At 45.1% G+C, this 19,602-nt stretch overlaps 5 protein-coding genes across 8 annotated transcripts; 1 reads left to right on the forward strand and 4 right to left on the reverse strand.

Annotated features, from left to right (window-relative positions):
• Window positions 1-123: 123 nt before the first annotated feature.
• On the reverse strand, window positions 124-6,235 carry LOC145706368 (phosphatidylinositol 4-kinase alpha-like). The gene is made up of 6 exons (XM_081783756.1): window positions 1,784-6,235; window positions 1,475-1,742; window positions 1,224-1,430; window positions 717-1,178; window positions 360-536; window positions 124-316 (listed from the first exon to the last, which is right to left on the reverse strand). Exons 1-6 carry the CDS (start codon window positions 5,717-5,719, stop codon window positions 213-215), a joined length of 5,154 nt encoding a protein of 1,717 aa, XP_081639882.1. The 5' UTR covers window positions 5,720-6,235; the 3' UTR covers window positions 124-212.
• A 45-nt stretch (window positions 6,236-6,280) lies between these two features.
• Window positions 6,281-7,666, reverse strand: LOC145706768 (WD repeat domain phosphoinositide-interacting protein 4-like). Its single transcript, XM_081784208.1, has 6 exons — window positions 7,538-7,666; window positions 7,251-7,476; window positions 7,044-7,195; window positions 6,781-7,003; window positions 6,644-6,731; window positions 6,281-6,597 (listed from the first exon to the last, which is right to left on the reverse strand). The coding sequence occupies exons 1-6, from the start codon at window positions 7,610-7,612 to the stop codon at window positions 6,345-6,347; spliced, it is 1,017 nt and encodes a 338-aa protein (XP_081640334.1). The 5' UTR covers window positions 7,613-7,666; the 3' UTR covers window positions 6,281-6,344.
• Window positions 7,667-7,779: 113 nt separating this feature from the next.
• Window positions 7,780-9,384, reverse strand: LOC145710057 (uncharacterized). The gene is made up of 4 exons (XM_081787743.1): window positions 8,768-9,384; window positions 8,485-8,720; window positions 8,225-8,438; window positions 7,780-8,145 (listed from the first exon to the last, which is right to left on the reverse strand). The coding sequence occupies exons 1-4, from the start codon at window positions 8,990-8,992 to the stop codon at window positions 8,026-8,028; spliced, it is 795 nt and encodes a 264-aa protein (XP_081643869.1). The 5' UTR covers window positions 8,993-9,384; the 3' UTR covers window positions 7,780-8,025.
• Window positions 9,385-9,425: 41 nt separating this feature from the next.
• Window positions 9,426-19,602, reverse strand: LOC145710056 (uncharacterized). 4 transcript variants are annotated; one of them, XM_081787740.1, is made up of 13 exons: window positions 16,458-16,732; window positions 16,364-16,378; window positions 15,799-15,875; window positions 13,888-15,744; window positions 13,731-13,846; window positions 12,860-13,683; window positions 12,271-12,810; window positions 12,095-12,227; window positions 11,429-12,050; window positions 11,129-11,384; window positions 10,581-11,085; window positions 10,431-10,506; window positions 9,426-9,910 (listed from the first exon to the last, which is right to left on the reverse strand). In XM_081787740.1, the coding sequence occupies exons 3-13, from the start codon at window positions 15,853-15,855 to the stop codon at window positions 9,566-9,568; spliced, it is 5,331 nt and encodes a 1,776-aa protein (XP_081643866.1). In that variant the 5' UTR covers window positions 15,856-15,875; window positions 16,364-16,378; window positions 16,458-16,732; the 3' UTR covers window positions 9,426-9,565. The 4 variants fall into 4 exon arrangements, with proteins under 4 accessions (XP_081643866.1, XP_081643868.1, XP_081643864.1 ...); XM_081787742.1 differs by having other exon boundaries at window positions 16,337-16,378; XM_081787738.1 differs by lacking the exons at window positions 16,364-16,378; window positions 16,458-16,732 and adding an exon at window positions 19,466-19,602.
• On the forward strand, window positions 16,928-18,930 carry LOC145706848 (uncharacterized). Its single transcript, XM_081784297.1, has 8 exons — window positions 16,928-17,167; window positions 17,218-17,324; window positions 17,631-17,742; window positions 17,784-17,887; window positions 18,041-18,138; window positions 18,325-18,411; window positions 18,486-18,653; window positions 18,715-18,930. The coding sequence occupies exons 1-8, from the start codon at window positions 16,941-16,943 to the stop codon at window positions 18,928-18,930; spliced, it is 1,119 nt and encodes a 372-aa protein (XP_081640423.1). The 5' UTR covers window positions 16,928-16,940.

The following is a 19,602-nucleotide window of genomic DNA, read 5'->3' on the forward strand; positions in this document are numbered from 1 at the left end:
CTTGAACATGATTTTTTTCCGAAGCTGTGAGAAGTGATTCTGATAAGCGGAAAATCGAGCAGATCGAGAAGTGTGTCAAAATCTTCCAAAACAGAAAATTTTTGATCATACTGGAAATGACTGTTTATTACTTGTTTATTAATTCTTGTGTTTACTAATTGCACAGATAAAGAAGGAACTTAATTTGAAGAATGAATGCATCTAATAATCATCTAAGTGGCGTACATAATGCCTTGTTGCTGCAGTTGAATCATGTCGTAGGTTTTCGATCGCGTCGAGAGGAACGACTTGGCGATCACTTCCTTGAGTTTCAAAGCTGAAAATGAAAATAGAAAATGACGGAGTGGTTGGATTATTACCAGCAGCCTTGTCGGTCATGGTCGGGTAGAAGCGCGAGCGTAGTTGCTTGATTGTTTGACCAAGGAAGCAAGGGAGGCCGGTTCCCAGCATGAGAGTGACTAGACTGACGATGTTTTCTTGGAAAGGGCGCACCGCCAAGTACGCCTTTGTCGTCATGTCCACGAACCATTTGAATTCTAGTTCAGAAATTAGAAAAGATCAATTTTGTAGCGACAATCAAGACTCGATAATTCGGACATTTTCGTGGTCTTTGACAGGTTGATGAAAAAAATACGAGTTTCTGGATGGCAAAGAATGCTTATACACCCCAAAATGCCAGAATTGTCGACTCGTCATTACAGTATAAAATTAATTACCTTCTGTGTCCATGCTGGAGCCCATGAGACTGATCAAATCCTGCGTGAGCTTCATGTCCGGCTCAAAGCCCATGTTCCCGCCGGGACTCGATTCAAACATGAAGCCAAAGTCGATGTGGAGCAAATGTCCTTCCTTGTCGATCATGATGTTTCCATTGTGGCGATCCTTGATCTGGAGAATGTAGAGCACCAAACTGTAGGCAGCCATCGACTTGATGTAATTTCGGCGCTTTTCTTGGAAGAGGGAGTCGCTTTTGTCGCCATATTTGAATTTGTAGAGCTCGAGTAGGTTCATTTCCGACTGTTTAAGCAGTTCCTGGCGCGAGGCGGCGTCGGGAATGCACTCGATGATGCCGTAACCGGGAGAAGTAGCCACTACTTTGTAAGGGAAGAGATAAACGTCCAGGCCGACTTGATTGAACGCGTTTTGGAATAGCTGGATAATTTGCAACGCTAACATGTCTGGAAATCCAAAGATTAGAAAGATTTTGATAATATGAAAAATACCTTGTCGACAATCGTCTCCAGCTTTGAAAATGGCCTTTTGCATGAAGGTTTGATGCTTGAACTCGTCGAACTTCTCCTGCCCGGTACAGATCTTCTCGAGCCTTTCCACTCCTACTTTGGCCACCTTGAATTCAGTGAGATAAGGAGCTTTTGCAGCGCTTTGAAGGGGAATTCCAAGTTTTCGATTGATGCCGAGAACGAGACAGCCTAAAATCAGATCATACAAGTTTTTTCCTTTGTTTATGAATTACCGGGATTGGAAGGCAAATAAACCATCTTCGGGATGAGTAATTTTCCAATCTCTTCAAGACAAGCAACTTTCCGATCGCCATTGTCTTTATTCTTCGGTTTGATTTTGTGAGAAATCTCCGTCAATTCATAGGAAAACTGGAACTGCCGTTGGTAGAACGCACGGTGGCCTTCTGTGAAGCTTCGGAGAATCGCCCCTTCGAGTTTGTCGATTTTGTGGCCGATGTCGGGGTCTTCTTCTTTTCCGTCTTCGTCGCGGAATTTATTCGTCTTGGTAAATATTAGCTGGGATTAGGATTTATCTCTCTTACCTTCATATTCCAGAGCAATTGATGAGCGAGAAGTGGGGATCGCCGCGAAGCAGCAAGAAGATATTCCGCTATGTAGCCGATGGAGTCGTATCGGAGCGCTTGAACCAGTTGTGGAATGTAGAAAAGGATCTGCTCCTCCTGGAAGCTTCTCAAGCAACGAACGGCGTATTGGGCGGTGTACGAATGAGGGTTGAATCGTTGCGAGAAAAGACCAAGCGCGGTAGCTGGATCGGTAGACTTCCAATAAAGGAGATAAGACAACTCCTTGGCGTCGAGTCGGACGAATTCAGGGATAATGAAAAGACTTACTGCTTCGGGAATGTCGTGTGCAATTTGTGGATTTCGCTGGACAAGATTAATGAGCTCTTGAATCAACGCAGGCTCTTGCTTGAGTCGCGACGGCAATTGACAAGCGAGGTAAGGACTGATGGACCATCCGTCTTTCGCCAGCTGCTTCCATTGCTTGTCGACTAGTTTGTCAAGACTGTACATCTCTGAGAACTGCATAAAACGGTCCTGATCGTCGTGTTGTTGGGGCTGCGGCTGGAGCCAGATCTTGAAACGCTCAATTTCCGAAATCAGCAGTTGCATGGCAAACTGTCGTTTTCGTTTGTAATTGTCGACCAAGTGTCTGACTCCATTTGGAAGGATCTGGCTTTTAGCAGCGAGAGTCGAGGCGGCAGAAGAAGTCAAATCAGCGCGGCGAGAGAGCGAGTCCGTTCCACTGATCGAGATCGAGTCTTTTGTACTGCTAGTGCTGCCACTGAAGACGATTCCAGCTACTCCTGCCAACGGGTCGACGATCCTCTTTCCTTCCTTGTTCATCACGATGACAAAACGAATAAGAGCGTCGATGTCTTCTTTCAGTTGCCCTTTTGGCATGACCGGGAGAGAGCTCGGAGTTGTGAAATAATCGAAAATTGTGTTGTAGAGCTTGGCGCGCAAAACCGATCTTTCAACTTCCCTGATGAGGACTTGAGAGTGCAAAATCGAGAAACCAAGAGAAATGAGTTCCATTCGAACTGCGGCGGAATTCACGTGACGGGAAATGATGTGGTCGGTGGAGCCGGCAATGCTCGAACTCAACGTGTTATTCAAAAGAGCAAGAATGGTTCGGCAAGGACCAGTTTTTGTGAGTTTGAAGGAAGCGAGCATTTCTTGGAGAAAACGGACCCAGGCGAGGTGAGGTGCGACGTTTGGAGGGTTGGGTGATGGAGGGTCTGATTCGAGAAAAGCGAGGACGTTTCCTTCAGATCGATAAGGTTCGAACATGCCCAGTTGTCGTTCTTTCGTGCATTGCCAAACTGAAGCGATTTCGAGCATGATCACCTCGTCCATTTCGGGACGGGCCGAGCTAATCCACTGCCAGCAGTAGATCGCTGCTTCCACCACTTGAATGTGAAACGCGTCGATGATCGCCCATGATATCTTTCGGAGTAGGCGTCTTTTTGCTTCTTCGGAGATCTTTTCTTTTTGAAGAATCAGCGCCGCCATTTGGTACATGTGTTCTTCCAGTTTGTGGAGACTCTTCTCTCCGCCGGAAGAAACAACTTTGTCGTATTTAGAGATGATCTCTTTAACTGGATCATCAACGATGTCAACGAGGAGCACAGCTTCGCCGAAATATTTCGCGCGTTTACTGAAGTTCAAGTCCTTGGCCGTTATTTTCGCGCTTGAAAGAAGATGATGCGTGTTAGCGTGCACTTCTTCATCCTTTTCGTCTTTGGATCTGAGATACTCGGCCAAGTGCGATTTCGTCGCCTTTGGCGCTGCTTTCAAAGCTCTTATAAGAATCCCAGGCTTTTCAAGGAGATAGCGATGCATAGCGAGAACCATGCTTTTTCGCTTATCCAAACTGTCGGGAAGTTTGAGCGACATTTTAATCGAAGGAATGGACAACTCGTGCGCCTCTGCGAAAGATTCCTCCGCGTCTTCAAGCGAAAAACTCAGCTGCTGGACGATGTCGAGTTCCGTCTCAATCACTGCCGGCTGCCAAACTAGGTGCTCGAAGTAGTTGAAAGTCGCTAGCAAGTTAGAATCGGCGACGTAGCGAGAAGTCGAATTCGTCGAGTTGAACTTGACCAGTAAGAGTTGGACCTTTTCGACGAGGCAGATGTCGATGTTGATTGTTCGCGCGAACTCGCGAATCGAGGAAAGGTATTCTCTGAAGATGGTAATGAGGATTTCCTTGAGGATCTTGTCTTTCGCCTGTTTTGATCGCTGGACCATTTGGTTCTCGATGTAAGTGAACAATTCTCGGTACTCGTACGCAGTCGGTTCCGTTACCAGGTAAGACGCAAGTCGCAATCGCTCGATATGAAGAACAGCGATGTGATAGAGCACATTGAAATAGTCGAGCGCCTTGATTTCGCCGTCCAGCTGAATGTCTCTAGATCCGATCGAGTGGTTTAACGCAAGTTTGAGGTCTTGAACTTCTTTGATCGTCGAACCCGAGCTGCCCTTTTTCAAGGCAGGATTGTTCTCTAGGGTCTGCTTCACCGGTTCATTTGTAAGAAAAGACAGCGTCGGGGATCGTTTTGCAATGGCCATGATATCGGCCCTTTGCTCATCCGGCCAGCCGATCGACATGTCGGAAAAGCCGAAAACAGCGCAGTAAAACCAAAAGTCGCGCATCGAATTCCTCAGTGAGAAGAACTGCGGATCGTTCCAATCGGGCGCTCCACTAGAGACAATCAGCGCAATGCAAGACATGATGGAAGAAACGCGCTCATCGTTCTTGTCTTCACTTGAAATTGAAAAGAAGAGCTTCAAGTAACGACTAAGGAGCCAGAGTTTGTGCTGACCAGCTGCTGCTTCAGCGAGCTTTTTCAGGCAGTTGTAGGAAAGGGTTCTTTCAACGGTTGATTTGGTGTTGACGAAAGATTGGATGATGATTTCGATGATTTCCGCAGCCATGTTTTCTCCTTTTCGATCTTCTGGTGGCGATTTCTCCGCGATTTTTATCGAAAGAGTGGTCAGATGAACTAGGCATTCTTTCTCCAAGTTTAGACCGCCTTTTATTAGAGTGTTATGAACAGTAGTAAACACCTTCAGCTGGCTATCACTTTTCTCCGTAACGAAAGTGGTCAACAACGCGAAAAGATGATCCATTGCCAGAGGACCATTTGGATTGCTGCTGCTGATGGAAAGGATTTTTGAGCAAAGAAGTCCAACCTGCGCGCTTTCGTTATTTTCCCCAGCAGCGCAGATTTCCTGAAAAGTCTTGATTCCATGCTCGCGAAGTTGTTGATATTCGCCTTTTTTGCTTGCTTTTTGGAGCTTGATCAGAACGGGCGCTGGTGTGAGGAGAAAGTCGCGAATCGCCTTTGTCGCTTGGTCTTTAATCGAGTTGTGATAATTGACAAGCTCGGAGACACTGGAAAGAAGGTCGTGGAAGAGTCCCACCGCGATGAGACACAGTGCCGTGGGATCGTTTCCAAGAAGACGGGCGACGATCTTTTTCAAAATGCTGGCCGCGCCGCGCTCATTTCTCACAGTGCGAACAGACAAGTAACAGGAGGCGCCAATACAGTGCAGTTGCCGCTGCAGACGGCTCATTTTCAAAATCGTGCTTTCCTCGTTGTTCTCTTCACCTCGTTGGCGCACTGCGTTCACGCTGCTGATGAAACCGTCCAGCGCCGTTTTCGACATTTTCGAAAACTCTTCTTCGTCCGACGGCGAAGCTGTTAGTTTCGTGAAAAAGTGGGAGAGCTGAATCACTCCCAAATCGTTGACGTCGTTACTATCCGAGGCGAAGTAGTCAAAGAGACTCATTGCCACTACTGTGAGCGACTTTTCTTCCTTCACTTTGAAGTCGCTATCATGCGGCAGTTGCTCTTCTGGGTGGCTAAAAGTGCTCCAAGTCGACCAACTTGTCGACTTGTTGTAACTTTGATTGACCGAATTTCTGCAAAGGAATGAGCCTAGCCAGAGCATTTTTGACGCGGAAGAGACTTCTCAGAAACCCGAACAGACCTGGAAGTGTGACCAACGCAATGTTTTCTTCGTCCTCTTTTTCGACTAGTATTTGGTGATAGCGAGACAGGAGCTGCGCAGTTGTCGTCAGAATCTGCGTCTGATGAGCAGGGAATAATTCGTAGATGTCGCTCAAAATCGCACCCAGGGAAAATGTTATTTTCTCCATTTCCACTGGACTTTCGGGCGCTCCAAAGATCGGCTCGTTGCTCACAAAGGGAATGTCTTGAATAATGCCGAGGAATTGCTCCAAATATTCTGCCCTGTCGTCGCCACACATGACAACGAAAGCGCCAATGCCGACCAGTCCGTAGAGTTTCTTCTCGTCATACTCGGCCGAGTGAGCTTCTACGCCTCTCCAGTAGAACTTAGAAAGGGAGATTCTCGCCAATTTCGCGGAATCGTCTTTCGAAGACAATGAACGCGCCAGGCGGAGAAGCGTGTCGGCATGTCTCGGGAACACGGCCGACATTGCTTCTGAAAATGGAATAAATTAAAAAAACAAAGTGAAGGGTTTTCAGAATATGAATAAGAATTTATTCGAATTGAAGAAAAAGACTGGCAGGAAGAAACAAAAAAGGTGTTTTCACCAATTGTCGTCGTGAATGTCCAACTCGTTGGCGTTGCGAACTTCTACTCGATTGAGAGCGCCGTCGGTCGAGAACTGGAAGAGGTGAACTGTCCCGTCGACGGCAACAACAGCGATGCGATTCTGGTTCATGAAGCAGACGTGGCTCTCCGTTTCTTCGGGAATCGGGCCCGTCGCCAGCGCCCAAAGCGAGTCCGTGTACTGAGTTGGAATCATTGCCACGCGGCCAGCCCGAGCAAAAGCGGAAGTTCTTTAATTAAAATTAAAGACTGCTCCTCAAAAGTGAGTTTTCTTACTTGTTCAAAACTTTGTCTTTTAGTGCGAATAGATGCAGCGTTCCTTTATCTCCAGTTGCAGCCAAAAAAGCAGAGTCCTTCGAAAACGCTTAAAAATTTAACGGTTAAAAAGATCATCAAAATCAGTGGTGTCTCACCGATCGAGTAAATCTGAGCAGGGTCAGCACCACGGCGAAATTCAATGAGTCGTTGCTTCGTGTTCGTGTCCCAAACTCGAATAAGCGTTCCTTTATCAGAAGCAGTAGCCAGCTTCGTTCCGGACGTGTTTAAACGGACGATCGCTATTTCGCCCTGATGAGCGTAAATTTGCACGGGTGGGGAGCTGCTCTTCCGTTCTCTCAACGAACCAATATCGTAGACCTGAATCATTCATAATTGGGAAAAAAGAAAGAGGGCTTACATGAACTGAACCTTGTTTGTGCCCTCCTATAGCGAGTCGATTTCCTCTGAAGTGAATTGGCTTGAATCTGTTGTTTCTTGTGGGCGCTTCTACTAGGAGACGACCATCAGGAACAGAGTAAGCGTAACACATCGTTTTTAACAACGCGATTGCTGAATTTTTTATTACAAAATCAAAGATCGAAAGATGAATTGAGGAATGAAATACCTGTATCTTTCGTCAGAAGCGTCTTGAGAACTGGCTCGCCGAAAGTAAAGTCCATGACAAGCGAGTCCTTCTCGGCGTCGTGAATGACCAGCGTGTTTTGCGAAAACTTGGGTCGCTCGCCTCCCGAAACGAAGGAGAGAATGTTGCTGCGCGAGATGTTGCATGCCGAAACGGTGCTGCCCGTGTCTAGCCGGCCGATTTCAGCCAGAGGATCGAGGTTGTAGATCTGAAGTCTCCGTTTACTATTTAGCCATGTTAGTATTTGTTTTTTCATGTTCAATTGCTACCTTGATGCCTAAATCGTCGCAAACAGTGTAAACTAAATTGTCCTCGTCCAGCCGCACTTCACTAACTTTTCTCATCTCGCGGCCGCTAACCTCTACCGACGATCAAATGGCGTCCTTTTCAATTTTTCTAGACACAGGTTTTCATTGTTTCAGACTCATGATGTCTACAACTTTCAAAACACAGAAACTTAATTTCATTCAAATACAATTCAGTACTCAAAAAACAAGATTTGATACTTTTTGATAGCAGTTTATTTTGATAACTTTATTGATGTTTTCAATGTCAGTTTTTGTCAAATGTTTTCAGTCGGTAAATGGGCAGCATAGATGCGAATTTTTGTATACTAATATTTTAATCCTAAACTTCTAAATTTGGTTATAAAGTGGGGAGGGGAGGAGTGAGGGTCAGGAACTGAACTTAATTAATAATATAATAATTTGAAAGATTTTTGGGTGGAACTTGAAACTGTCTGAACATCAATTCGCTATCACTTGGAAGGCTTGCGTGCAAATTGGCCCTCTTGGAAGCGTTTCAGGAGTTTTTCTTCCTTCGAGGGCTTTCGAGGCCGTTCCTCCTTTCTCTTTTTGGACGGAGCCATTAGAGTTTCCTGAAAATAAAAGGGTCAATTCTAGCATTCAATCTATTTTTTATATTCAATTTCTTATAATTTTCACTGTTCGACTTACCCCAAATAGGCTGCTAAATGTTTCCTCTGGCTTTGGCTGTTTCTTCTTTTTCTTTTCTTTCGGCTTTCGCTCCTTGACCTTCTTCGGCTCTTCTACTTTCGGCTTCGGTCGCTGGGTGTGATGGAACTTGATCAATTCCACCGTCTCGTTCAAACCCTTGCTCCGCTCGTCGTCTTTTTTCACCTGCTCGATAGTTCTGTCGAGCGAAACTTTCCTGAATAAAGTGTTAATTTTACAATTAGAACGAAAGCAGAACTCACTTTTCTTTGAAATTCTCTAAAATTGCGGCGGATTGCTGGTCGTACTTGGACAAGTCGACGTTCTCCAGTTTCTGGAGTTTTCGACGTTCCCTCCTTTCGCTCTTCTTCTTTTTTTCTTTCTTTTCCTTCTTTAAGATCTTCTCGGTTTTCCAAGCTGGATCCGAGGTACTGTTGCCGTCGTCGTAGTTATACATGGAACTTGTGACGCTAGAAGGTGTAACTGGCTGCAGAACCTCCTATAGAAAATAATCTTTATGAATAAAAATACAAACAGGAAACTTACCATAACGATATCGTCCAAACTGAAGGGTTTATCCTGTTTTTCTGCGGAAGGTAAAGTGCCCATTTGATTGAGACCTGAGGGACCAGCGATCATCGAAGGATCAAGCTGTGCGTTTTCCTTTTCTTGCACTTTTTTCTCTTTTATAGTGCCGGCGTTCTGATTGATTACGTAGACAGGCAGTGGTCTATTTGTCGGCGGCACTTCGGAAGCTGGCAACATGTTCATTTCTTTGATGCCGGACGGGCCTGGACGGTCGATTTCGGAGGGTTGATCGTTAGGAACAACTGTGACGCCCGCCTTGTCAAAGAGCTCCTGAAGTTCTTGGGCAGCGTCCTTGACGGGTGGGGGTTGTTCTGGCGGATTACTCGGCGCCGAGTTGAGGTAGATCCTTGTCGGATCTTCGTACACAACAGGACATGGCTCATTTTCCGGATCCCTCGGCTCAGCGCTGTATTGAATGAAATCAGAGCTCGTGTCATTTGGATTCGAGCTGAGCCAATTGACGGTCCTGTCGTCAATATCTTGGTACGGGTTGTCGAAAGCTAAGAGGCAGTTGGGGCTAGAAAGAGAGTCAGTGACGGCGTTTTTCGACGAGTCACGTTTTTCTAATTTCAAGATCGAAACAAACTCATAAATTGTGTGATAACTGGGAGTGAAGTTTTGTGTGAAAAAATACGATTCTTTCGAGAAAAAAATGGTTCAATCATTTCGTAAAAGAAAAAACTTTCACATCATTCTCTTTTTTCTTTAAAAAACTGTATTTCTGAAAAAGAAAGATATAAAAAACATGCGAATGTTTCAAATCTTTCCTTTAGGATCTCCCTTAGAAGATGGAGTAGCTTCAGCGAGGCTAGAAGTCTCATCAGCGCTAGATGGGTGAGGGGAGGCGAGCTCCCTCTCGTGTTTATAAAGTTTATCGACGAATTGTTTATAATCTTCCATAGAAATGCCGGGAGGTAGCTCCTGCGTGGCAAGATCATTTTTAATCTCGTCGACCATACCGTCGCGCTTTTTTCGTCCGTTGAACTCGGCGTTTATCCCCTGGTTCAACATTTTACAGATTTCGACGACGGACTCATTCGTCCAGTACGAAGACTTAAGACCGTCAAAGTAGTCGCCGTGATCGATCATGCGATTTTTCTCCTGTTCGATTGGGGTCAATAATCGCCACGAAAATGGGAAACAAAGAGTGAGCGGATGAAATCAACAATTAGCCAACAAGTGTAAACTTGAGTTTTCGATCAATCTGCTGATCAGGGAGCAGATCGTTTGTCATCAAGTTAAGCATTATATAATATAATTTATATTATTTTCGATTCTGGAACTCCATGAATCAAAATCAGCTGATTAGTGGATTCGAAATCAAATCCCACTTTTCAGTCATAAACACCAGCAACGTAAAAATATGAAAGCAAAGCAGGAGAGCTTAGATTCTTACTTTCACCTTTACAACACTGAATTTAATTGTATCCGATTTGTTTTAGCGGAAATTGTCCCGCTAAAACACTCGGTATAAAACTAAAATCTGACTGTATCGTCTGAATGGACGATAGTCTCTTCGTGCGACTACACCACTTGCAGCAAACATGCGTAATTAGGGGATGAAGTATGAATATTATACTTAGAATAAAAAGGCAAGAAATGGGCGCTTATCGACCCAAGCCTTTAGCTGATGTGTGGATTTGAGGTTTCTAGCAGCACGAGGCCGCTTGCAACAGTGGCGCCGGTAGATTCGCTTACTTATAAACAGATAAATGAAAGGTTGATAAATGTTGAATAAGAGTAAGTGTAAATTGAATCAAGCGATACTCACTTGTGACCTTTGTAGTAATCGCTTTGATAAAACTCATGGTCGCCTTCCCACCCGCAGGTGCACCTGTACATTGTTTTTGGCACTGAATCATTCATTAGCGCCGAATCCGTCATGTCGATCTCGTTGAAGATGTCATCGGGGAATTCAGGGATCACTATATCATGCAGCGACCCAGTAGTCGGCAGAGTGCGATATTCAGGGTCTTTTACTTCCTGAGGAGGCTCTGGAATTGCTGGTGCAAGAATCGCTCCAGTCTGTTCCGTCTGTTCATTCTCCACGGCAGGAGCGGGTGCCCAGCTTTCCTCGCCTTCATCAGCCGACTCTGCCGAAGCGACTTCCATCGCTGACTCGTCATCGGTGCTTCCAAACTCCTCAGCGTAGTTCTCCCGAAGATAATCCTTGTGATAATGCCTCAGATGGCTAGCCAAACCAGTCTCTTTTCTGAAACTCTTTTCGCAGTCGTTCACCGGACAGTGATGGCGGGTTGGTCCTGATGCCAAGGTCACTAAATAAAAGCTCAATTATCTTTAAGAAAGAGCAGCACTTACATTCTTGATCCTTCTTATTTTTAAGAGCCTTCGCCAAAGCCTCCCGTTTCTCCTTCGCTTTCAGTCGATATGTCTTCGCGTTGCTCTTCTTGATCACCTGGCCAAGTAGATCGAAGAGCAGATCTTTCACCATTTCCGACGCATCGAAAGTAGGAGCTTCTTGGATCGGAGAACTGGATGGAGATGGTTGAGCGGAAATCGATGTTTTTCGCAGCTTTGAAACACGCGTTTCGGCTTTTGCCTCGGAGTTCTTTCGCTAAAACGAAATTAGTTAAAATCAATATTTTTAGCAATTTTTACCTTTCGTCCTCTGACGGCAGGTGACCGAGAGGGTGATAAAGAAGTAACAGTGTTGGTTCGACGACGAGTTCGAGTGGCAATTATATCTTCTCCTTTTTTCGCTGCTTCTTCTTGAGGTTGAACTGGAGCTGAGGCGCTTTCTGCTAGCTTTGGGGCCGCAGCGCGAGCAGGAGACTTTTGCTTCTGCAATTTCGCCGGCCGTCCAGGCGATTTCAAATCCGCAGGAGTCGCTTGTGCCGGGGATTTTGCACGAGCTGGCGAAGTGTGTTGCTTTTGATTTCGGGCAGGAGATCGTGCTTTTGCTGGAGAAGACGATCGGCCTCTTGCAGCTGGAGAAAGTGGTTTCTCCGGAGAAGCTGGAATTTCTCTGATGATTTCTTTTGTGTCCGGTGGGAGAACTGTTTTTGTTGGCGACTCTGGCTCCGCTTTAGGCGTCACACGAGCACGAGCGGGTGAAGTAATCTTCTTTGGAGAAGTGATGGATCGTTCTTCCGTAGATACTGCTGCTGGAGACTTCGATCTCGGAAGAGCAGCCACTGGCTTCTCTGGGGATGGTGCTCGAGCTGGGCTAGCGGCTGTTTCAGATTCCGTCTGGCTCTTCTCACGCACCCGTCGAGATCGTCTTAAAACATGAATTGACAACTGTAAAATCGCAAAAATATTTACCTGACTGGTGACTTGACTGGGGAAGACGGCAGCTTCTCTTCTGGAGTCGTTTGCGAGTCAGTGGATGTCTGGGATTGTGCTGGAGTGTCCTGGTCTTCATCCTTATCCACAGTTATATCCATAGACGATTCCACTGAAAAGGTTTATTAGCGATGAAGATAAGTTGAAAATTTTACCATCTGTATTGGCGATAGTTTTGGCATTACCAACAGCGAAGCTTTCTTCGACGGGAGTTTTCTTCTCTTTAGCAACAGCTTCCTTTTCCTTTGGAACCTCTTTGCCTTCTTCCAGCTCTTTTTTCGGAAGTTCAGCCGCCCTCTCTGCCTTTTCCAAAAGCGATAATGGCTTTTGAATGACGGGTTCTTGGGACAATCGACTCGGTTTCGATGTTTTTCGCGATTTTTTCTGTCCCGATACTGGGGCTGCTTGCTCTTTAGCTGGCGCTTCAGCTATTGGCAAAAGTGCACCTTCTTCCTCTTCCTTCTTTTTCGCCAGTCGTTGGACTAGACTGCCGAGCGATTTGTCTTTGCTAGATTTCGAGGTTAGCTTCGTTGGAGGCTTCGTTGCCGTTGGCTTTAACTTTGGCGCGTTCGTTTTTGGCGCTGGAGTCGTTTCAACTGCCTCTTTCTTCGCGTCCTTCGCATTCTTTTTCGATTTTTTTGGTGGGTTGAGTGCCTCGTACTTTGCCTTTGCAGCGATGAGCGCCGATTTCACTCCTAAAATAAAATAAAATCAATTGAAGAAGCTTTCGAGAGTTGTAATTACTTTGGTCGTCTTTTTCCTTGTAAAGATTTTCGTAAAAGAAGTGGAAGTCTTCTTGAGGCCTCAGTTCTGGCTGCCAGTACCCTTCAACTTGCGGAAAAGGTATTTTGAATTCAAGACCGTCCAGGGCAAAACGCACAGAATAGTTTTTCTCGTTGACGGAAATAACGACGCCTCCGTAAACTCTACAGTCTGTCCATCGACACCAAAGAAGATCGCCGACGTCATAATCTGGCAGTGTAATTGGGACCTTCTCTTGGGTTCGGGTTTTGATGGTGCCGGAGTCGTTTGATCCAATCGAAAGGGCTGGACTTGCTGATCTTTTCGACCTCGCTGGGGACGGAGAACGCATGGCTGAAACAGATGCTCGACGCGATGTTTTTCGTCTACTCGAGTTCTTTTCTAGGTCGACTCCTTCTCTCTCAGCCTTAATTCGAATCTGCTCAAGTTCTTTTGCCAGACGGCTGCGCCCTCTCTGTGGCTTCTCTTTTTCGACGGTCAAATCGACGGAAAGACTTGATGATGAGTCCTCTATTTCCGTGACCTTTTGTTCTTCCTTCGAGTTTTCTTTTGCTTCCTTCTGTGCCACAGTTTGGGTCGCCAGAGCCTTGGGAACATTCTTGACTTCCTTCTCTTCTGTCTTTGGCTCCGTTGCCTTCGATCTAAGATTCTTGGGCGCTGGCACTTCTTCATCTTCTTGCACATCTGCTGGCTTGACGGGAGCGGGAGTTTCTTCATTTTCATCAACGACAGAATCAGTTTTGGCTCGTTTGCGTTGAGTGACATTTGGAGAGACAATTGGCGATGCTTGTCGCTTTGTAGGAGAACTAGAGGATGATTTAACGATTAATTCAGATGGATGAAAGAGTCTTACCCGTAGATGGACCTTCGCTGTCGGACTGGCTTCGATTCCGGATCTAGGTCTTCCAAAGTCTCTTCAATTGGGACGGGCAGTTCACCGCTAAGTTCTTTGAAGAAATTCGCCAAAGTCTAAGAAAGGGTTGAAAAGACGATCGAATAGAATTCATTACCTTGTTCGCGATCTTTTCTTCTTTGGCACTCATCGCTTTCACCCGATCAAAAGTGACGGTACTCTTGACCTGGTCGTCGAACAGAACTTCATAGTGGCGAGGAGGGAGGCCGACAACAGTAGCGGCGAACCAACGGCCTTCGCTGTTCTTTTGCGCCTTCCATTCGGCGAGCACGCGATCTCCGATTTTAAAGGTGTGTTTTACTGGGGCTTCCTCGACTACAGGCTCGTATTGGACGAACTCCGGTGTGCACTCGAACCAGTCGTCAAAGCGCTGTGGCCAGTTGCAGAAATGCACATAAAGATGAGTGCTCTTGCGATCTTCTACGGTTAGTTCTCCTTTCTTGTTCCGGGGCGGGGCGATGATCTTCGCTTGATACCAGCCGCCCATCGAGAAAATGCGCACTTTCTTCCCATAGCCATCCGCACCAAGCAAAGTCTGCAGCAATTCAGCGCCAGTTGGGATTCTCTTCGATCGTCTCGAAGGTGAGGGGCTGCTATCAATGGAGCTCGCAGGCGAAAGAAGAGATTTTCCTATTCCAAGCGGCAACGCTGGCAACAGTGGCGCTGGCAAAGCTTGACGAGTGCTACGTGCTCGGCCTATCGCTGGGGCAGAAGCAGACTTTATCAAGGGAGGAGCATTTCCTACCGATCGCCTCGAAACACGACGAGTCTCTTTCTTCACATTCGTCAAGATTGATTTCTCCTCTTCCGGTTTCTTCGGTTCATTTACCGAGTGATTCTCTTCAATCTTTCCTGCTTTTCGAGGACTGCTTCGTCGAGATGCGCTTTCTTCTATTTTTCTAGACTTGGCCGGACTCTCGACGGTCATCTCTTCTTGCTCAGGTTCAGCTGCTTCAGGTATAGCGCTTCGTAGTGTTCGTTTAGGCGTTTTTGGTGAATCCTCCTTGACGATGACAGCATCATTTTTATTTTTCTTCGGCGAGTCGATCTTTTTGGGCGAAATGGAAGCTGGTTTGCTGGTAGTGGTCGACTTTCTGGTCTTTGATCGTCCCCGCGCATTTTCATCTTCTTTCTTTTTCGAGTCATTTTCAGAGTCTTCAGTTGTCAGATCAAGAATTTCAGAGACAGGAGAGGCTGGTCTTTCCAATTCTCTTTTTGCTGCTTTCTTTGGACTAGCTGGAGTTTGAGTTTTAACTGGAGTCTTCGATCTTGACTTGGAGTTACTTTTCGCCGGCGTTTTCTTTACTGTTCTTTCTGGAGTTTTGTCTTTTACAGCGGGAGTTTCAACTTCTGGCTCAGGGGTCATTTCCGTCAGGCTTGGCTTTCTAGAGTTGGCTGGAGAGGGCTTTGCGGAGCGTTGAGATCGGGATGCTCTGCTGGAGCCTCGTGATCGAGAAGTGGAGCTCACTGGAGAAGTGTTCGAGCTGCCGCCTCGTCGGGTAGTTCTTTTTTGATTATAATCCTCCTCGGTCAAGTCTTCGGGATTAAGTAATTTGAGTTTGTTGACGTGGGGCTTGTTGTACTGCTCGTTTGCGTATTCGATGCCCTTTTGCGCTTCCTCCTCGCTGTAGGGGGAAATGTCCGTCTCGGGCGTTTTGGACTGACGAACCCCGTCGTAGAAGCGCACAACGTACATCGGAGTGACCGGATTGGCGTCGGCCTTTTTGATGACGCCGGCGTAGCGCTGCCCGTCTTTGCGGAAGAGCGCGATGATCTTCTCCTCGGGCTTGAAGCGCGGCTCGATCATCACGGGCTCCGGCGCATTGGAAAAGACGACTTCAGTCGTGTCGAAGTCGAACTCCACATCGTAGCTCTTTCGCCAGCCCAAGTAGTGGACTTTGAAGCGGCGCAATTCTCGGTCGATATTCACCACTTTCGCTGGGTGTTCGACACTCTGGGAAAAAAGAAAAGGGTAAGAAGTGAAGATTTTTGGGAAGTTTTGAACTACCTTGCCAGTTTTAGAATTGATTCCATCTTTGACGAGCACTTTGTCTCCAATCTTCATGGATTCAAGAGGTTTATCCACTAAACAAAATCTTAAAAACTGATCAAGGCAATAGTGAACAATTAATTTTCCATGCGTTACTTTGAGAGATTGAACTGGACTCGGAATTGGGCCCCGAAAAAACGGAAAAATTCACGCTGTAGTGCCTGGGCTCGGCAACCTGTGTATAAACCTGTGTTTTTAGTCTTTTTAAAGCCATGAGTCAGGAATTCTACACAGGTTGCTGAACTCAGCAGTGAAAAAAGTGAAGAAATAAGAGTGCTAAAAGCGCAATTTCCAGATGATTCCGAGACCAGAAGTTTTAAATTGATTCAAGCTACGATTTTTGTTAGAAATTGACATCAAAAGAGCGGTTTTCTCGACAAAAATGATAATCAAAATCAACCAGAAAGTGATAATTTTTATCAAATCCCAGAAAATGGTGAAAAAACAATCAAATGCACAATCAACAATTCAATTTACAATTTATCGAGAAACTAACAATCAATTCAAAGCGACATTCTTTTACCTTCGTTTGTTGAACCTAGAAAAGCAGAAAGTAAAAAAAAGAAGAGAAATTTTAAAATAATTATAAAAAAAATTAGTTTTTCTTAGAATATTACTTTTTTCGTGGGTTTTTCGTCGACCATCCGGATTGGCGGATGGTCTTTCTTCTTATTCTTTCTTTTTTCTTTTTGGCAATCTCTTTTTTTTCGCGAGAAAAACGGTCTCTTTTCGGACTTTTTCTTTTTGAGAAGAGAAAAAAGGAAAACGTAGTAACTTTCCCGCGAGGGCAAAAAAGCAGTGGGCGCTGGCTTGAGTCAGAATGATCAATGGCGACAGTGATCAGCGCCGACCAATCGAATCCAGCGATGGCGCAAAAGATTCCTCGCTGAAAGGTGGCGCTATTTCTCGCGGAATTTGTCTTTTCGATGGAATTTCAGTGTTTTTTCAAATCAAAGGCGAAAATTATGTCATCTGTGGTCAGATCTTTTGATTGGCCGGTCCGGATAATGACTCATTTGATCAGAAAAAAGTATTAAGTGAATCGCCCGAAATTTTGGATCAAAATTAGATCTCCATTTGAATGTCCTTTCCTTTTCAGAATGGAAAAAGAACTTGACTCGGTAGGCGAATGTCCCAGCAATGAAACAGAGCTGTCGCAACTGCCTCAAGAAGTTCTCCTCGCCAAATGCAGTCAACTCAGTGACAACAGATCAGGAAAGAGAAGGACTGATTCTCCCCGCTGTTCGAGAAGACTCAAGTTCGAGAAAGAAAATGAAAAGGATCAGGATCCGACAAAGCGAACAAAAATTGGCGAAGATAAAGTTCCGTATGTCGATCGTTGATTTCGAGCTTTCAGTTGTTTTTTTTTTAATTTAGGGGAGAAATCAAGGATGATCAGATGAAAAGCGAAACGAAGAAAAATGAGGCTAAGCCCGGAGAAAACAGTGTTCGTAGAACACGCGCCCGTGCTTTACATGAGACAGGTATTCTGTGAAAGCTGCAGTCTCGGCTCGGCAACCTGTGTAGGAAACCTGAGTCAGGATTCTGAAGGAGCGTTGAGTTTTTGAAAAACTCTACGCGGTTTTTATGAAAGCTCTTTCGAAGCCCTGACTCAGGTTTTCTTCACAGGTTGCCGAGCTGAGGCTACAGTAATTCAATCGTCTTTTAAGTCCTGAATGATTGATAAAAATCGCGCTTTGAGTGGTTTCGATTTTCATCAACCATTCAGGATTAAAAACGCTATCAGAAAACCTAATATTTGAATGCCTTCCGCTAATATAATTCCCTAGAAATGCCCGGCCCAAGTGGATTATCAAAGATGAAGTCGAGTCTACCTCCCTCTACTGAACAAAAACGCGGCAGAGGAAGACCTCGCAAGCTAGAAAATAAAGCCGCAAATACGTTAGTGACTGAGAATTTAACTCTTCTTGCTTCGATTTCAGAATTTCTCCTATCCGAAATGAAAAGCCAAAAATCAAGAAAATCATGATCATGGACGCACCGAGTCAAATTAGACGAAAAAGTGCCCGAGTTATTAAAAAAACAGGTTCTCAGATCAAGAGGTTAAAAAAATCGAGAAGCCGCTTGCGGCTTCGAGTTAAGGAATCTTAAAGCCGCATTGAGGGCGGCTTTTCTGTTTCATCGTTACTTAGATAAAGTTATTCCGTGAGAGCTTTTCGTCTTTGACATGATTTTTCAGAAAAAATCAAGGAAGAGCCTAAACCAGAAACTGAATCTTCCAGTGAAGAAAGTGAAGAGGAGGAGGAGGAAAAACTTGTTGGTGCTGCGAAAAGAAAGGTAAAGAGGGGTAACTTTTCTAAAATTATTTCGGGAAATTAAATTGTCCAAAATTGTAGATTAAACTTCGAGTTCTGAGCCCGAGATTGTTAATTTTCGGAAAATGCACAATCTCGGGGTCTCATTCCGGAGTTTAATCGACAATCTTGGACGACGATAAGGAGTGGGTGTTTAAAAAATATTTAGGCCAGAAGACGGCCATGTTTCGAATACAATTACGAGAATTTGCAGGCGCGGCTGAATTCTGAAAGTCAGTTGAATCAAGTTATGCGGGTAAGGTTGAAATGGACTAGATTGCTAATTATCAGTAATTTACTAATTACTATTATCGGACATTCCTTTTTCAGAGATTCGGCTGCCTCCCATCAACGCCGGAGGAATTGTTGGCCGATGTTTCAACTCATTTGCGCCAGCTTTACAACAGCGAGCCGCTGGTTCTGAAGACCGAACACACGGAGCTTGTGAACATTAATGACGCCGATTTTAAAAAGAAAATGCGGATCAGGGTCATTCCGGTAATTTTAAGACTACTTTACGCCGTTTTGGAGAAAACTGTTTTTCATATCTTCATTTTAGAAAGAAAAACCGACGCTGTTCCTTTCAAAGGAGGAAATAAGCATAAAAGAGAAGCTGAAACGGCAGCTGGCGGAAAAGAGGATCGACGAACGAAACCCAGAGTCCGAAAAGGGCAAGGAAATCGAAACTGCGAAAAAGAAACTTTTCAGCTACTTGGGCAAAAATTTCAACCACAATGGAACACGAAAGACCTACACCGACCCTGATAAAGAATGAGAAGTTTTTAAGAAATCCACTATCAGAGCTAGAATCACTGCTTTTGTGAATACCATTTTTGAAACTGCCACTTTCAGTTGAATAAACTGACTCCTAGAGGGCCTTATTTTAAACATTCTGTGCGAACTAAAGGAGTTCAATAACAAAAAGAATTCCAGAATGCTTTAACTGGCCACGGTAACCTGTGCAGAAAACCTAAATTAGGGTTCCGGAAGATCATTGGTGAAAGCCGCGTAGCCGCTTTCTTAAAAATAAAGCCGCGTAGCCGCTTTCTTAAAGAATAAAGCCGCAAAGCGGCTTCACCAGAAATGATGAAACAGATAGATTCACCCACCGTCAGAAACCTGACTCAGGTTTTCTAGACAGGTTGCTGAGCCCGTTGCTCGAAGCCGCGAGCGGCTTCTCGAGCTTTTCAGTAATTCGGGAGTCCTATTTGCTACCGAACAAGTTTGATTACGACATTACTAATTTTCAAACTAAATAGGAGCTTTTTCTTTGTAAAAATATTGTTGACGTAGTGTCAAAGAGTACTTACGGATCCACATTTTTCCGATAGTCTTTTTTAAAGCTGCCAGTAATTAATCGGCGCAAGAATAGTCGGCCAAATGAAGAAAATTGCAACTGTGGAGACGCCTCCGCTTTGCGATGAGTCATACCCGCGCGCGACCAATC

This window comes from Oikopleura dioica, chromosome XSR, assembly GCF_907165135.1.
Source record: "Oikopleura dioica chromosome XSR, OKI2018_I68_1.0, whole genome shotgun sequence".
Classification (NCBI taxonomy): domain Eukaryota; kingdom Metazoa; phylum Chordata; class Appendicularia; order Copelata; family Oikopleuridae; genus Oikopleura; species Oikopleura dioica.

Excerpts from the sequence above, each read along its gene's own strand:
- LOC145706368 (XM_081783756.1), bottom strand. The coding sequence starts at position 5,719 with ATGCTCTGGCTAGGCTCATTCCTTTGCAGAAATTCGGTCAATCAAAGT. Across the intron at positions 537-716 it reads CTCCAGCATGGACACAGAAG|AATTCAAATGGTTCGTGGAC; the intron begins GTAATTAATTTT and ends TTTCTGAACTAG. Across the intron at positions 317-359 it reads CATGACCGACAAGGCTGCTG|CTTTGAAACTCAAGGAAGTG; the intron begins GTAATAATCCAA and ends TTTCATTTTCAG.
- LOC145706768 (XM_081784208.1), bottom strand. The coding sequence starts at position 7,612 with ATGAGAAAAGTTAGTGAAGTGCGGCTGGACGAGGACAATTTAGTTTAC. Across the intron at positions 7,196-7,250 it reads GCTTCTGACGAAAGATACAG|CAATCGCGTTGTTAAAAACG; the intron begins GTATTTCATTCC and ends TAAAAAATTCAG. Across the intron at positions 6,598-6,643 it reads AAAGACAAAGTTTTGAACAA|AACTTCCGCTTTTGCTCGGG; the intron begins GTAAGAAAACTC and ends TTTTAATTAAAG.
- LOC145710057 (XM_081787743.1), bottom strand. The coding sequence starts at position 8,992 with ATGAACATGTTGCCAGCTTCCGAAGTGCCGCCGACAAATAGACCACTG. Across the intron at positions 8,721-8,767 it reads GTTTGGACGATATCGTTATG|GAGGTTCTGCAGCCAGTTAC; the intron begins GTAAGTTTCCTG and ends TATTTTCTATAG. Across the intron at positions 8,439-8,484 it reads TTAGAGAATTTCAAAGAAAA|GAAAGTTTCGCTCGACAGAA; the intron begins GTGAGTTCTGCT and ends CACTTTATTCAG.
- LOC145706848 (XM_081784297.1), top strand. The coding sequence starts at position 16,941 with ATGGAAAAAGAACTTGACTCGGTAGGCGAATGTCCCAGCAATGAAACA. Across the intron at positions 17,888-18,040 it reads CCGAGTTATTAAAAAAACAG|AAAAAATCAAGGAAGAGCCT; the intron begins GTTCTCAGATCA and ends ATGATTTTTCAG. Across the intron at positions 18,654-18,714 it reads TGCGGATCAGGGTCATTCCG|AAAGAAAAACCGACGCTGTT; the intron begins GTAATTTTAAGA and ends TCTTCATTTTAG.
- LOC145710056 (XM_081787738.1), bottom strand. Across the intron at positions 15,745-15,798 it reads TCAATTCTAAAACTGGCAAG|AGTGTCGAACACCCAGCGAA; the intron begins GTAGTTCAAAAC and ends CTTTTTTCCCAG. Across the intron at positions 10,507-10,580 it reads GATTACTACAAAGGTCACAA|TAAGCGAATCTACCGGCGCC; the intron begins GTGAGTATCGCT and ends TCTGTTTATAAG.